This window comes from Malus sylvestris, chromosome 16 (assembly GCF_916048215.2).
Source record: "Malus sylvestris chromosome 16, drMalSylv7.2, whole genome shotgun sequence".
Classification (NCBI taxonomy): domain Eukaryota; kingdom Viridiplantae; phylum Streptophyta; class Magnoliopsida; order Rosales; family Rosaceae; genus Malus; species Malus sylvestris.
The window spans coordinates 13,246,615-13,262,600 of NC_062275.1; the positions used below are offsets into that span (position 1 = coordinate 13,246,615).

General features: G+C 40.6%; 2 protein-coding genes across 4 annotated transcripts; both read right to left on the minus strand.

The window, feature by feature from the left end:
• Window positions 1-6,289: 6,289 nt before the first annotated feature.
• LOC126606911 (probable histone-arginine methyltransferase 1.4) lies at window positions 6,290-12,133 on the minus strand. Of its 3 annotated transcripts, none has more exons than XR_007617411.1 (15): window positions 11,649-12,133; window positions 11,244-11,306; window positions 10,892-10,994; window positions 10,506-10,649; window positions 10,216-10,319; window positions 10,004-10,102; window positions 9,846-9,915; window positions 9,588-9,684; window positions 9,165-9,219; window positions 8,882-8,965; window positions 7,702-7,883; window positions 7,413-7,585; window positions 7,179-7,330; window positions 6,748-6,962; window positions 6,290-6,611 (listed from the first exon to the last, which is right to left on the minus strand). XR_007617411.1 is itself a non-coding variant. In XM_050274308.1 (14 exons), exons 1-14 carry the CDS (start codon window positions 11,850-11,852, stop codon window positions 6,834-6,836), a joined length of 1,659 nt encoding a protein of 552 aa, XP_050130265.1. In that variant the 5' UTR covers window positions 11,853-12,133; the 3' UTR covers window positions 6,647-6,833. The 3 variants fall into 3 exon arrangements, 1 of the variants encoding a protein (XP_050130265.1); XR_007617412.1 differs by having other exon boundaries at window positions 6,290-6,642; XM_050274308.1 differs by lacking the exon at window positions 6,290-6,611 and having other exon boundaries at window positions 6,647-6,962.
• A 726-nt stretch (window positions 12,134-12,859) lies between these two features.
• On the minus strand, window positions 12,860-14,535 carry LOC126606913 (xyloglucan 6-xylosyltransferase 2-like). Its single transcript, XM_050274313.1, has one exon. The coding sequence runs from the start codon at window positions 14,385-14,387 to the stop codon at window positions 13,002-13,004; it is 1,386 nt and encodes a 461-aa protein (XP_050130270.1). The 5' UTR covers window positions 14,388-14,535; the 3' UTR covers window positions 12,860-13,001.
• Between the last annotated feature and the right edge of the window lie 1,451 nt (window positions 14,536-15,986).

Sequence of the window (15,986 nt, forward strand, 5' to 3'; positions counted from 1 at the left end):
AAAAATGAGTTTACAACTCAAATATCAATATGATAATTCAAACAACTTCTCCCCTTCTTCTTTACAAATACAAGTATTTATAGGCTTACAACTTAAAGTGAAAAATATGAAAAGTCATAAAAAATAAAGGCTTTCAATATAACTCCTAAAACTAAATGATTTCATAAAATGTCGTTAACCTATGAATTCCATAAGCCACAAATTTAAAGCTAGATACATGCATTATAACTCTAAAAAATGCGTGTATTATATTATAAAACTTAAATCCCAGCTACCAGTAATTTTATGTAATAACACCTTTAGTCCTTGGCCTACATCATTCTCGTGGGGTTGGAGAGAATTCGTCCTCAAATTCGGATCATCATCTGATTTGGAGCGATAAAATTGAACTCTACCGGTTCAAACAAATAGATATTTGGAGCATTTAATATTGAATGTTGAAGTGTGAAAAGCACCCCTAATAGCATACCTCGCAACCTTGACATTCTCTTTCATTTGATTTATAATGTCAACCAAAACTTTGGAAATTCTGAAGTAGAAGACATCAACCCCAATTAAATCAACATATCCAGAAGTTTCCAATGAACTCATTTGTTGATGCACAAAACCGAATGGTCTTGGTACAACGTAAATCCGGCCGTGAATCTGCATGAAATGTAAATAACACAAGATGTATCGTGGTTCACCCCAATGTTTGGGCTACGTCCACACTGTAGTTGATTCTGTTTCTCTATAAGTGTATGGATACAAGTGTTTGGGGGAAGTCCCCCAGAGAAAGAAGAGAAGGGAGAGGAGAGCCTCGGTGGTGTGAGGTCTCTCCTGAATGTAATGAGAGCTTCTCTTAGCCTTCTTAGGCTTGGCTCTTTTGCCTCTTCTAGAATGAGGGGAGGAGTCCCCTTTTATAGAATAAGGGGCTCCTCCTCTTTTACAAAGTATGGGCTTTAGTGTGAGGCCCAAATACAAGGCCCAAGGCCCAAATATACGAGGCCCTAAATATGGTATAAACAGTAGTCCCCCAAGTCTTCAGTCAAGAGAGTCTTTTGGCTGGAGACTTGAAATTCAGTCCATGTGTGGGCCGAAGTAACTAAATGTCGTCTAGAACTGATGCTCGATATGAGGCGGTGCCCAATCTGAAATGATGCTCAACTAGAAGTAGCACATGTTGTGAGGCCGCTTTGCTTGTAGCTTATGTTGCCTTGGTTGGCTTGGCTTGTGGCGTTTGAAGGTGAGGGAGTCCCTTTTATAAAATAAGGGCTCGCTCCTCAATACATAAATGATGGGCTAGAGTTGATGCTCACGGCGAGGCGGTTGCTCAGCAGGCGGCGATGCTCTCTAATGATGGTGAGGGAGTCCCTTTTATAAAATAAGGGCTCGCTCCTCGATACATAAATTTAGGAGTGATGCTCGTGGCGAGGTGGTTGCTCAGCTGGCGGCGATACTCTCTAATGGTGATGAGGGAGTCCCTTTTATAGAATAAGGGCTCGCTCCTCAATACATAAATCATGGGTGATCTTTCAATGAAAGTGAGGGAGTCCCTTTTATAGAATAAGGGTTCGCTCCTTAATACATAAATAATGGGCTAGAGTCCCCCAAGTATTTTTCATGAGGCCCAGTTGAGGCCCAATATACGGTACATAATGTAGTCCCCCAAGTCTTCGGTCAATAGAGTCTGTTGGCTGGAGACTTCAAATTGAATCCATGTATGGGCCGAAGTGGCGGTTGTTCGGAGGCGGTATTTGTATACCCTGCACTGAAGCTTTGTAGGTGAAGCTTTGTAGGTGAAGCTTTGCAAGTGAAGCTTTGAAGCTAGAGCTCTGTAAATGAAGCTTTTAAAGCTAGAGCTTTTGCAAATGAAGCTTTCTGGGTGAAGCTTTGTAGATGAAGCTTTCTAGGTGAAGTTTTGATGGTGAAGCTTTCTGGGTGAAGCTACGTAGGTGAAGCTTTGTAGATGAAGCTTTCGAGGTGAAGCTTTGATGGTGAAGCTTTGTAGATGAAGCTTTCTGGGTGAAGCTTTGTAGATGAAGCTTTGTAGATGAAGCTTTCGAGGTGAAGCTTTGATGGTGAAGCTTTGTAGATGAAGCTTTTAAAGCTAGAGCTTTTGTAAATGAAGCTTTTGAAGCTAGAGCTCTGTAAATGAAGTCTTTGAAGCTAGAGCTCTGTAAATGAAGCTTTTGAAGCTAGAGCTCTTGTGAATGAAGCTTTTGAAGCTAGAGCTCTGTAAATGAAGCTTTTGAAGCTATAGCTCTTGTAAATGAAGTCTTTGAAGCTGATTTGACATGAGTGATGCTCATGCATGTTTATGTTGATTGACATGAGTGATGCTCATGGATGTTGACATGAGTGATGCTTATGGATGTTTATGTTGATTGACATGAGTGATGCTCATGGATGTTGACATGAGTGATGCTCATGAATGTTTATGTATGATTGACATGAGTGATGTTCATGAATGTTTATGTATGAATGACATGAGTAGTGTTCATGTATAATTTGGAGTACTAGGCGTACTTTTGATCGCCTGGTTGGAGCTTTTTTTTTTTTTTGGGCTTATGGGCCTTCGCCCTCCACAACATGCCAGCCCATTTATTTTGGGCTTTGCCTTTTTTTTTTTTTTTTTTTTTTTTTTTTTTTTTTACCCTCTGATGGGGTTTATACATATTACCCTCTGATGGGGTTTATACAGATGTTTCCGAAAGATACGAAAAATAGATTACATCATTTAAAAATAAGGAAAGTAAACCACATCACTCTGGTGGGGTGTTTATTCCTTGCTTTTGCAGTACGGGTCCTTGCTTTTGCTTGTGTTTTTCTACAGCATTCTCTCTTTCTCTTCATCTGGCAGACAGAAAGAATCATAATAATAGGAAGATCTTTTGCTTTTTTTTTTTTTTTTTTTTTTTTTTCCACTGCGTCTCTATCTTTTGCTTTTATGTCGCAACTCACTTGATTGTTTTTCTTTCTCTTTCCTATTTTCTCTAAAATGACAGCTGCTTTGGACAGCCTTTCCGACATCGCCCATTTGCTTTTCTCTGGTTTTAAAAAAAAAAAGGAACATGCATCCGTCGACAAAAGCAAAAGTATAATCTTTCTCTTTTAGCTTTTGCTTTTACTTTGCAGAGTGCAGATGGCACTCAAGTTCTCTATTTCCTCCAATTGCAGCTGCGCACTCCTATCTGATTTCCGGTCACGCCCCATGGTAGCCTAGGCTTGTAATGCCCAATCAGCGAGAACACCTGCTCCCTCATCGCCGTGGATCCGCAGTCCCTGAACGAGATCAAGTCGCACGATAACAATTGCATCAAGACCGTTGACGCCTTCATCTTCCCAGTTGGACAGATCTTAGCCGTCTGGTTCACTGTCTCCTCCTTGTTCGCCCCGTTCGTGCAGACCCATCCGTCTTGATCAGCGACTCGAACGTTTCGGGGCTCGACTCTGACTCTGAATCTGAATTACCTTGCGCTGACTTTGACCTTGACCTTTTTCCTCGTGCTCGTCTCGAACAACACGACGTCGGTGCTGTTTTTCGTCGGTCTGAGTCGACGCGTCGGCGGTCGCTTTCCTGGCGGACTCACCGACTGACTTGATCTTGTACACCTTGTACTCGTTCAAATCGATCGAACTCCACAACTAGTTTCGCTGGCATGAAATCACTGGAGATTCGAAATCTTCGGTGGACTCTAGCGCCTCTGGCGGCGGTCTCAGAAGGTCGAACGTGGAGTCATTTTACCCACCTCATACAGCTTGCAGAGGCGCCATAGCTTGAACATTACCAAGCATACGGACAAGTTTCTCTTGGTTGATCTGGAAAGCTGCAAGAGGGGCTCCAATGTTTCCTCTCCTTCAGATACCTTTCAAATCCTTATAATTTAGACTTAATACAGGGATATGAAAGAGATGTAGGGATCTTTCTGTAGCTGTTCTAGCATAGACACCCAAAGATCGAGATTTGATCAGAACCCCATTAAAATTCTCCGATTGGAAAGACAACCTATTTCAGAAAAAATGCCGATTTAAGAGACCCGAGTGAAGATTTGATCCAGCACGCCATGGGAGGGCATTAAGCTGAAAAATTCGAGCTTATTTTCCCAAATCTGTAAAGGTGTTGAAAAAGTTGCAGAGAAGGACATGGAAGCCGGAATCCGTGGCGACGGAGAAACAACGGTGGTCCTGGTTAAAGAACATATGGCTGCAGGACTTGCCGGACTTGTGCTTCGCGGCCTGAAGCTGGTGGGTTATCTCTGCCATTTTTTCAGTTTTGGGATTCTCTCTCAATCCCTCTGTCGGTCTGGCGCATACAAAAGCGTCACTGTTGGGAGCTTTGCAGATTTTCAGGGGAAGGCCCAAATCCAGTGAATGTTGGGTTTTGTTTGGATCGTGTGGGTGGAGAGAGAGCGGAAGTCGTTGGTGGGGCAGCCATTGTTGGCTGTAAAGGCCATGACGACCAAGGAGTCCCCTGAAGGGACAAACTTCACTCTCCATCTGTACCATCCTGTGGAAGCTGTTGATGATGCCATCTCAACAACCTTCTATAGTTTGATACAGATCAAGCTGCTTTTGTCTCTGTCGTTTTTTTTTTCAACCCAGAGAAATGGGCTTTTCTGGGTTTCCTGGGTTTTTCTGGGAAAGTTTTGGGTTGTTGGATTTTTTGCAGATTCACGATGGAGGTGAAAAAATAAAAAAAAAACCGACATAGTTTTTTGTGTCGATTCCCACAGACGGCGCCAAATGTTGATGCACAAAACCGAATGGTCTTGGTACAACGTAAATCCGGCCGTGAATCTGCATGAAATGTAAATAACACAAGATGTATCGTGGTTCACCCCAATGTTTGGGCTACGTCCACACTGTAGTTGATTCTGTTTCTCTATAAGTGTATGGATACAAGTGTTTGGGGGAAGTCCCCCAGAGAAAGAAGAGAAGGGAGAGGAGAGCCTCGGTGGTGTGAGGTCTCTCCTGAATGTAATGAGAGCTTCTCTTAGCCTTCTTAGGCTTGGCTCTTTTGCCTCTTCTAGAATGAGGGGAGGAGTCCCCTTTTATAGAATAAGGGGCTCCTCCTCTTTTACAAAGTATGGGCTTTAGTGTGAGGCCCAAATACAAGGCCCAAGGCCCAAATATACGAGGCCCTAAATATGGTATAAACATCATTAAATCATGAAACTCCAACTTCACAAACTCTTTGTAATCAGCTTTTTTAATAATTAGACAAGATTCCATATCAACATTTCGTTGAACCACACAAGAACTTTGACAGCAAACGTGATAAGTACCATATGGAGAACGATCAAACTCGGGAGGAAGATCAAGATTTACGAGACAATCACCTGAATAATTTTCACAATATATTGGACATGAACTCTCCAAGCAATGATCAAATATTGGAGAAAGGTCCAGATTAAGATCTTCATCTAATGGCATCTGCGACATGGTGAATATAGCATCACCTTTGGATCGAGCTGACGTTGTGATACCAACTGATGCAGGGTGCAGCGGATAAAAACGAATAAAATGACAGATAGGATTGATAGGTAGGGTCCAGTATCTTCTTATGCGAGGAGAGGTCTGAATACCCTATAAACTTTGGTTCTAGCCTACAACGTAGACACTAGAAAGAACAAAGCAACAAACTCTTAAGCAAGAGAAAGGCACATAAAAATGAGATGGCTAAAAGTTTTTAATATTGATGCATTCTGTTCATATCCTGACGCTATAGTTCGATTCTAAGAGAAGGCTAACCTCTGTATATTCTATGCAAAGAATATGTTTGTAAGTGTGAAAAAGAAAACAAAGCAAGGCAAGGCAAAATGGTTGCAGCACCTTGCGGTTTGGATACTTGTTCTTACAAACAAAACTCGAGGACGAGTTTTCATCGAAAAGGGGAGAATGATGCAGGATGGGAAATAAAAGATTCATTTGGCATGGAGCACAATAAAGTATTGGAAGATAAATTTATTTGGTGGAATAAAGAGGGTGGTTTAATACATATAGGCTAATCAGTTTACTTCCAGGATGTTTTATGGCTGATATCATTACTTTAGTTATGTAATTTTCAGTTTTATGCGACTTTAATTCAGTTTTATGTCAATTTAATCATATTGTCTTTCAATTTCTAAATGTAAATTACAAAATGGTTATAAAAACCATTTCTTGCTGTAAGATGAGGGTTGGGCATTTTTGTTGGTGAATGAAATATTCAAAGAGATTTGGTTCTCAGTTTGTGCCTTTCTCTTTGTGAGATTGTTATGCTTTGTTCTTCTAGTGTCTACGTTGTAAGCTGGTACTAGAGACGAGATTTGGGAATTTCAGGTCTCTCCTTGCACTAGGAGATAATGGACCCCATATATCAGTTTTCCTTTTCGTTTTATTTCGTTTCTATCCGCTGCGCCCTGCATCAATAAGTGATACGTACCATGAAATTAAATTGGTACGTAAGCATGCATCCTTAATTTGTCGAGTCTATGACCTAACGTTGAACAAACTATGTTCGGGGAAGCAGCCATAGTGGATAGAACAGGTTGTCCGAGCCTTGAACTCGCAACGGAGCCACTCCTGGTACCTCGGCATTTCAAATTGACATAACCGGTTAGGAAGCGTATCTGCAGGTGGTCGATCGCCTAGAAAACAGACCCGAGTCTCATTCATAAGCTGGTGAAAGCAAGATAAAATTTGCATAACTCTGCTGCACAAGCCACTCAAATGAATATCTAATTTACAGGGGTTAAACACTAAGACATGGAGGAAGTGAGATACCAGTTAAACGGGATGCGGTGGACGACTAACAGGGATCCCTAGCACTTGCTAGAGTTAAAACAGTTTATGTTACAAACAAACAGAGATCAAACGTTCTTCCAAGCCCCCGCGGATTTGGCAAACTCTTCCAGTAAGATCTTTGTCCCTGAAGTTGGTGATGGTGGTTGTGGAAAAAATTCAGAATCATCCAAATCCTGGGAATGAATGGGTATATCCTGTAACAACATAAACTGCGTTAGCATTCGCTCTTGACATGCAGAGCAACGGCGTTTTTTCTAGTAAACGTTTGCAGGACAAAACCTGGTATGCATACTTTTTTATGTGCACATAGAGGCCCTGGTGATTTAGTTAATCATTATGCTTTAACCCGAAAAACAATAATTCAAATAAATCAGAAGGATAGGGTCCAGTTGACAGTGATAGCCCCTTACCTGCGTCTGTATTTGCTGATGTGGTTGCGGATCTTGGGCAATTGTGTACGCTTGCGGTTGGGACATTCTATAGTAGGGCTCTTTGAGATCAAGTTTACAAGAAGATTGCTGAATTATTCCTCCTTGCTCGGCACCAGGGCCCCACATTTTAGCTGAAGAGTGAAACCATAAACTCGTTAGAAAACTGGAAAAAAGAAATCCGAAGCCAAAACAAGTGTTATATTAGACATTGACCTGCCAATGTGAGATACATTGTGTAACTTTGAGCATTGTGGGCAACCATGTGGAGTCGGCCAGTGATTTCTTGTCCTGCCATCACATAAATTGGCTGAGCGAGAACGCAACGTAATTGGTACCAATGGGTGGTTGGTGCACCAGGCGCGGTGGTAAGCCACCTTTGTACGGTACTGTAAGTAAGCAATGTTAAAGCAGTTATGAGACCCACAAATCTGTAGTTGTAAATGAAATGCAGAAGATTATATTGATTCCACAAGATCATTGATTCATTGATTCAGATGATTACCTCCCATCAAACAAGACATCGAACCAGCATGCTAACCCATGCACTCTAGTGCCTACTGCAGCTGTAAACCGTAGCGGTATATCAATTTCATACAAGTCCTCTTCGCTTATTTTGGTAAAGTCAATCACATGAGACATTGAAGGAGCCACCAGTAATCTTGGATCAAAAGCATCTACCACTGGCTGTACCAGAATAAAACAGAATAATTCAGCACATCACCAAATCAGAGCAACCAAAACAACCACCAATCAAACATTTTGTAGACATAATCTTAAAACATTGAAGTGCTAAACGGTCACCCAACAAGGCAATTCAGCCATATCAGTCTAAGGGAATTGGAAAAGCCTTGGTCATACAAATACCGATGTGCCATATGTCCATTGGATTCATAAACCCGTCGCTCCAAGGCCTAAGCAAATCCATACATTATACCAATCAACTAAAAAGGAACAAGGTACTTTAATTGTGATGGCATAGGGTTGTAGCTACCCCTTATTTCACAAGATCATGGACAGTGAAGAGCGTGCCAAGAGTTTAACCGGATAAGAAAGAATGGGAAATGCAGAGAGTTTAACATGTCAAGTTTAACATGTGAAGAGCATGCCAAGAGTTTAACACGTTAAGTTTGACTTGGTTTGTCCTCTAAGGGTTTGGTTAAACAAACCGGACAAGAACTGGGATCGGGTTATTTAACCCCAATCTAAGTTGGGCCAAAACTAGGTGCTATTTAAGAACTGGATTAATTACCATTACACCTTCACTAACAGGGCTCATTTTAAGCCATTTAAAAGGTGGGCCATAAATAAGCCCAATCCAAAACAAGCCAAGCCTATCCAGACCAGTCCCTACAATTGGTCCAAAACAAGCCTATCGCAAGCAACAAATGCAATGTTCATTTCAAAATCCTCTTTTCTTCAAAAGCCTAATTTCGTGGAATAGGAGATAGGAAGATACCAGGAAATCCTACAACAAAATTTTGATATAAATTTCGAAAGTAAATCTAAAAAAAAGGATAAACTTCTATTACTCGAGACCTTATTTACCCTAGACATGTGAATCACGGTTGCAAAACCAGATCAATATCTCAATGTGCGAACATAATATCTGTTGCAGACAATACGCTTTCGTCAACCAATAAATGAATGCAATATTTTTTAGGAATCTATAAGAAATATTAGACCTGTGAAAAATATCCCTGGAATGCAGATCCATACAATGGTTGCAAATCAACACCATAATAATTTGGTTGCTGCCAGAAGAGGGCCTGTATACATGCAAAACAAGAACATTAATATACATCAAACAAGGGAGGAAAGTGAGTGTGCTATACGTTCATAACACCGATCTAATATTCTTTTAGACCAGCTGCACTATACATGGCTCGTAGGTTACATGTTAATGGTTATCCATGCATAATGTCAATCCTTGTATAAATTAACGGAAAATGATGACGACATACGCACCTTATTTGCAATTTCAACAAACAAATATTCATCACTGAAAGGTGCCATGTGAATCCTGCAGGAGTAATCAACTTGAATTTATGAGAAAAACAAAAGGAAAAGATATAAATGAAAGAATCTCATATTGCATCACCAAACCCAAGAGAAAAATAACATGATCAGGCAACATGTAGGTATATAGAATATTTTGTCATGAATAGTGACTAAAGCACTGCAAGAATTTAGTCCTGATCTGAACTGATAAAATTTTTATTGCTGGGAACAGATCTATTGTCTAAGAAAATAAAAAGGCGAAAGCTGATTTTATTTTTTTTTTTCCGGATAAACTAAAGTTGATATTTTGATGTAGGCACCAATCAATTTCACTGCTTCATGGTGGAATTAGAGTTCAGTATGTAAGCTGTAAAAAATATAGGTTTTTACCTTCCCAATGTGGGGAACATTTTTCCATTTGGCTGAAGAAACCGATCCCTTGCAATCACATAGGTTTCCAGCATTCTTTCATTAATTAACAAGGTGCCTAAAGCCATGACAGACAAAATGTTATATTAGGTATAGTATCATTAGAGCAGAAGTTGCCAAAAATAGAACAAAAGCAGAGGTAGAAAAATATGAGTTTAACATCAACAAGAGCAGGACAACATGCTCATGAATGTCTAAAGAAAATATATAAAGGCTTACCCATTGGCTCCGAGATAAGGATATCTGCTTTCTCAGGCAATTCAACCTCCTCGACTTTACCTTTGATTACCTATATGTAGATGACATATGGCCCCATTAGAGACAGGAATAATAAGTAAAGAGGACAGGAAAGTTAAAAATGACATCAAAAGTCTCACAGTTATCCTTTGACCCAGTAATGGGTTCCCTGCAATTAGCTTGCGTGCATATTCTGCCATTTCAGATGCTTCCACAGCATAAACATGTTTAGCACCAGCCTATATGGGGCAGAAAATAAATAGAAGACTGTTGATGAGGAGAAAATACGTATGCCAGAACAAAGAGCGAACGATTTCTATAAATATCCAGTTAATCAAAGAGCAGAGTGTACCTGAGCAGCAAATAATGACAAAATACCACTACCAGCACCAACATCAACAACCACACGACCATTAAAATCCACACGATTTTCTATGACTGCAGCATAATAGGTTCCTGAAGAAAGATAAATAGGACATCACTAACATATTCAACATCAACTCATATCACTTTTTACTGCAAACTAACAAATTTGGTATAAATTTACAGTGTTGATTTTAAAGCTCAAGAGAACTTCGATGATCCAAATTCAAATAACCGTGAAGTTGAAAATGATCAAGAGAGTATATCTGGTGAACGAACCTGTCCTCACATAATCTTGTAACATGTTCTGTTGATGCAGCAATTGTCCATAGTAATGGAAATACATTTTAGCAGAAGATGGCTCTATTTTGTCGTCAAACTTGCTTTTGGTAGATGATAGTTCTCCATTTGGTAATTTTTGTCCTGCAAGAGTAAACAAAAGCAGAGTAATTGACAAGCATGCAACGCTGCACGACAAGGAGCAAGACAGTCAAAGTATACGAGTATTTGTATGGAAGGACTCATAAGACAAACTTAAATCATGTCACAACAGTATAGCTATGTTCTAGATGTGCAACGATATTTATTTCGTACTTCTTCGGTCAGTTCATCCATAAACAAAAGAAATAGTTAAAATAGTCGTAAGTAAACTTCTGGAACAGCACCTTGATCAACAAGGTCCTTCTTCCATTGCTCAAATGCATGATGGAAGGCTCCACTGTCCACCTCATTATTAAAATGAATAGTGACTCCCCTTGAATACGATTTCTGGTTCAAGAAAAGCAATGTTAACGGAAACAAACATCTGACAGAAATTTAATGAACCGTATAACAATTTTGCACATAAAAGTACAACCAACGTACAATGTTGCACAGAAAAGTACAATCAACGTACAATGTTGCACAAAAGAGTACAATCAACGTGAAAATCCGCTATGATACATATTTGGCACCGTGAAAGTTTGCAAAGTAAAATAATCAAAATGCAAACGCGTAAAGATGAATTATTTCGATTACCTCTTTGTCGGTATCAGAACCTTCCGTTATGCAAACTGACTGCACCGGACCTAACTTGAATAGCTGCAGACGGAAAAACACATACCAAAATCAAACAACAGACCGAGTTACAACATTGTATCAAATATTCTACTACGGAGAAAAATCAGCATACTCATATATCTATGTATGATTAAATCTTCAAAGCATTAAGCACACACCACGTACAGAGTAAACTGTGACTAGATTTTCTTTTTCATGTGATTTTATTTTCCTTCACTTTCTCGGCATCCAAACAAAACTTAATACTTTTTCTTTTTTATGAGATTTTATCTTCCTTCACTTTCTCGGCAACCAAAAAAAAACTTGATACTTCTTAACTTAGAAAGCTAAACTAAAACAGCATACTCCAAATCAAAACCAAACCTTAGCAGTTAGGAGATCGACATTGAGACGAGCAACGGACTCGGCCTCCTGCTGAAACCGAAGCTCTGCAACTCCGTCTTCGGCGCTGAACCGAGCCAGCGCCGGCGCAAGAGTAGAAGAAGACGACGACGAAGCGAGCTCGGAGGCGGATGCCAAAGCAAACACCTGCTGCTTCTTCGCCGTTTCTGCTATAGAGCCCTCCATTATCGCCTTCTCCAAGCTCAATCGGAATATTAATTAAACTAAATAATTTAAATTAAAAAAAAAAAGAAAAAAAAAGGAAAAAAAGAAGGGGCAGCGACTGGTTATTCGAAGACAGTGGAGGAAGAGTGAGAAAATTAGGGTTTACTAGAGAGAGAAAGTGAAGGGAGGAAGGGATTGGAGAATTTGGAGAGCCGCCAGAGCAAAAAAGGAGGAGGAGAAAGATAAAGAGCTGTTGGGCTTTTATAGTGAGAGAGCGAGATTTGAGGAGAGTCGAGCTTTGAGAGGGAGAGCTCACACACACTATTGACTCTTCAGTGAAAGGTTCCAACGGGGAACACGTCCTGACGTCTTCGTTGTGCTGGTGATGACGTGGGGTGTTTGAGAGGTTTGGATTCGGTTGTCGACCCAAGGGATGTCCGTGGGCTGGACCCACCGCCACTAAAACAATACATTGTATCGGGCCGGGTCGGGAATGATAGCCCAAAAACTTTGAATAAGTAAAGTTAAGCACGTAAAATTAAAGCAATTGGTGTTTTGACAAAAGGGAGATTCTCTATTTGGTAAATTTTGTTTGTGTCACTGTTAAAATTGTTACGAACTTGTTGCAAATTAGAGTAATTGGTGTTTTGAACAAGGGAGATTCTTTACTTGGTCAATTTTGTTCGTAACTGTAAAGCCGCAACATGGTGTTACCAGTTCATTCAAGAACGAATATGCATATTTTATGCATGTAATACATTATCAAACAGCAAAAACTAAAACCCAACACCCTACCTCTCTACATCAAAAGACACAACCAAACCTACAATCCAGTATGCCATTGACTTGAATTGCTATCACAATAACGTTCATGTTGTATAGAAATTCTTACTATAACGGTGTACGTTTGTTTGCATTATACTCTTTTAAGTGTAAATTTGCCTGTCACTCACTTATAACATGTGAATTATTAGATTTAGGACACTGCATTTATGAAGTGTTAAAATTGCTAAACAAACACTACTTCGTTCACATAATCTCTATAGATGCATTCCTCCCAAAAATACACGAATCAAAAACCATCAAAAGTGAATTACAAATTAACTGTGTTATTAACTTAATCCCAACAAATATTAAAAAAAAACAAAAATTAAGCAAAAAAAAAGAACATCAGGAAGATGATGATGATGGCTTGATAGCTTTGAAAGCAGGGTGCAGCAATCCAAGCTTATCCTTCACCTCCAGGGGATTACTACTCTCATTCCTCACCCTCTTCACTCTCCTACTCCCCAGCGACTTATGCTCGAACCCGTACATCTGCAGCACCTGATTATCCCCAAAATTATATGCCCGGTCCATCTGCTTCAAGCACCGCTCCACCGGGTAATCCCCGAACTTCCCGCACGGCTTGCACCCGACGAAATGCGTCACCAGCGGCCACCGGTGGTCGCCCAGCCCCGGGTGGTGGTTCTCAATCATCTCCTCGTATTTGTCCACCAGAATCCCCCAATAACCGTGGAGATAATACCCGTTTTCCAAATACACCTTCTTCCCCCAAGTGTCCCTCCCTTTCGCTAATATATAAACCATGGCGGACTGATCGTCGGCCTCGAAAACGGGTCGGCCTTTGAGCTCCCGGGTTAGGACCTTACCCGCCTCGTCCCGGATCTTCCCCTTCGGACCCATCGGCGCCCAGACGTCCAGAATGTCGAGCGACCACTGGCAATTTCTGAGCAGGAACGACCCTGTGTTCAACCCGATCCAGTTCTTGTCATCGTACACCATCTCGTTCCATCCGTGCATAACGAAATTGTGATCCTTGTATCGCTCCCAGGGGACCTCGAACGCCATGTCGGTGAACATGGCGTCGGAATCCATCCACCAGAGGAACTCCACCTCCGGGTGGGACAGGAGGAGCTTCCGGATCAGTGGCAGCTTGGCCCAAAACCCGGCCATTTCCGCGTCCAGAAGGGCAAAATTGTAAAATACCTCGATCCCGTGGAGGCGGCAGTAGTCGATTTTGTTCTTGATCGATTTCAATAGGTAGTGGTCGCCGACCGGGTTTTCGCACGGTTTGGGCGACGACCCGGTTACGAGCAGGACCCGGGGCTTATTGGGTCCGACAAAATTGGGGAAACCCGGGTTTTTCTTCAGCCAATCGGACCTCTGCTCGTCCCAGTCCGATATTTTGGGGCCGAGACTGTAGGGCTGGTTCGGGTCCCGCTTCTCGTCGTCAGTTGCCGGTTCGTCTTTGAGGATTTTGGATATGTCGAACTCGGCATAGTTGTTGGACTGGCCGGCCGGGTCGGCGTCTTTTTGGTTGGTTTCGGGGGTGGCTTCCTCGAGCACTCGGTGGGGCTCCACGCGCCGGTTGTGAGTGTAGAAGCGTTCGCGGATATCGTTGAAGTCCTGCTCTGGTGTTCCGAACTTCCCGGCGCCGATTGTGCCGCGCAGGACGACGACGGTTAAGAACAAGCACAGAAAAGTCACCGTTCCGTGCCGCAGCGCCCTCTGGATCTGACGGGCCCGGCGAGGCCCTAAGAACCGGTCCAGCATTCTGACTCGCCCAAGTTGAACTGGAAGGTCGATCGGGAGAAACTGGAGCTTTTGAGGCTGCCCGATTTCAGCCCGCAGGATTTTGTAATTTTGAAGGAGGTTAGGGTTGTAAATATGGGGGAAATGGTGGGCGTTTAGAGGGGTGAGCTTTTAAAGAAGTGACTAGTGAGAACGACAAACGTCGGTGCTCGTCTGGGGGAAAGAACATCAGAAATGTATGGCTTCTGACAAGTTTCCTTATTTTCTGAAATTATTTGTAATTTTTTTATTTACGCTCTTCTCGCATGTCATCACGTTGGAGGGAAAAATACTCTGCGGTCGACTTGGTCGGGACTCGTTATATTCAACATTCTATGTGTAAAAATCCTCATATTCTAATTCGCGAAGCTTTAATATTTTCATGAGAAATGGAGTTTTTGTATCATTGGAGCGCCCTCGTATTCCTTTGAGTTTGGTTATTCTCGTGCATTTCTCACCCTTTGATCCATTTGTACGATGAAAATTAGTTTAGCCAAATTAACCTTTTATGTCGTGTCTAAGTTTTATGGAATTAAGAAGCTTTAAATATACTCTTTGATATTTGTGCCAATATTATAATCAAACCGGATCGTTTCGTCTAGAAATAGAGTTCCAATGATTTCTTGTTTAATTTAATGATAGGAATTTAATTAATATTTATATCATGTAATAAGCTGTTTTCCCACTTAAGATGTCTTATGCTTAGTGAGTTTCATATTAAATTATTATAATCGACTCATACTGTGACTTAAATCGTATTTCATTCTCATTTTTCAACAATGTAGTATATACATATATAAGAAAACCACTATATATAGTACCTAAAAAATTGCCATAAATTAAGTTTATCAAAAGAGAAGCATCAAATTGGGTGATCATTATTGATTTCATAAGTTGCATTAAATCTAACAATTAAATGCACTTCCACTTTTGCGTGGTTGAATTAAATCTAACAATTACTGTCTTTGTTTTTTAAAACGAAACGACTGTGTTTTCTTGTTTTTGTTGGACAGTACACTTTATAATTTCGTATTTTTCTTACTTTTGTTAGGTGCTGAGCAAAAATAAAATACTCTATTTTCCGTTTTGGTGATTTGAATACTATATATTTTAATAGAGCAATACACATTCTTTAGGTTTATATTTCAATAGATGAATATATTATATGTTTTTTAGTATAATGGTATGCTTTTATAAAATATAAAAAATATCTTTCGAAAATATCCACTATTTAAAACCTTGCATGTAACCACTCAAAATATCTGTTATTTAAAATCTCGTATGCAACCACAAGAAATATCCATTATTTAAAATCTTGTAATTAACCATGAAAGCGAGACTCAGCGAAAGAAATCATGAGGCCACATTTGTTTACGTAGAGATCACGAGGGTTCAGTTGACAATTTGACATAATGTGATGCAAATCAAACTCCAAATTAAGTGAAGAAAACCAAAGCATGTGTTGTGAGCCACTCGAGTTTGACATCACGTAGATGGAATTCGATCTTATTCGGATTCATTTTGTGCAGATCTAAGAGATTTTCACATCTTAGTCATTCATCTTGTATTTTACAGTCAGAA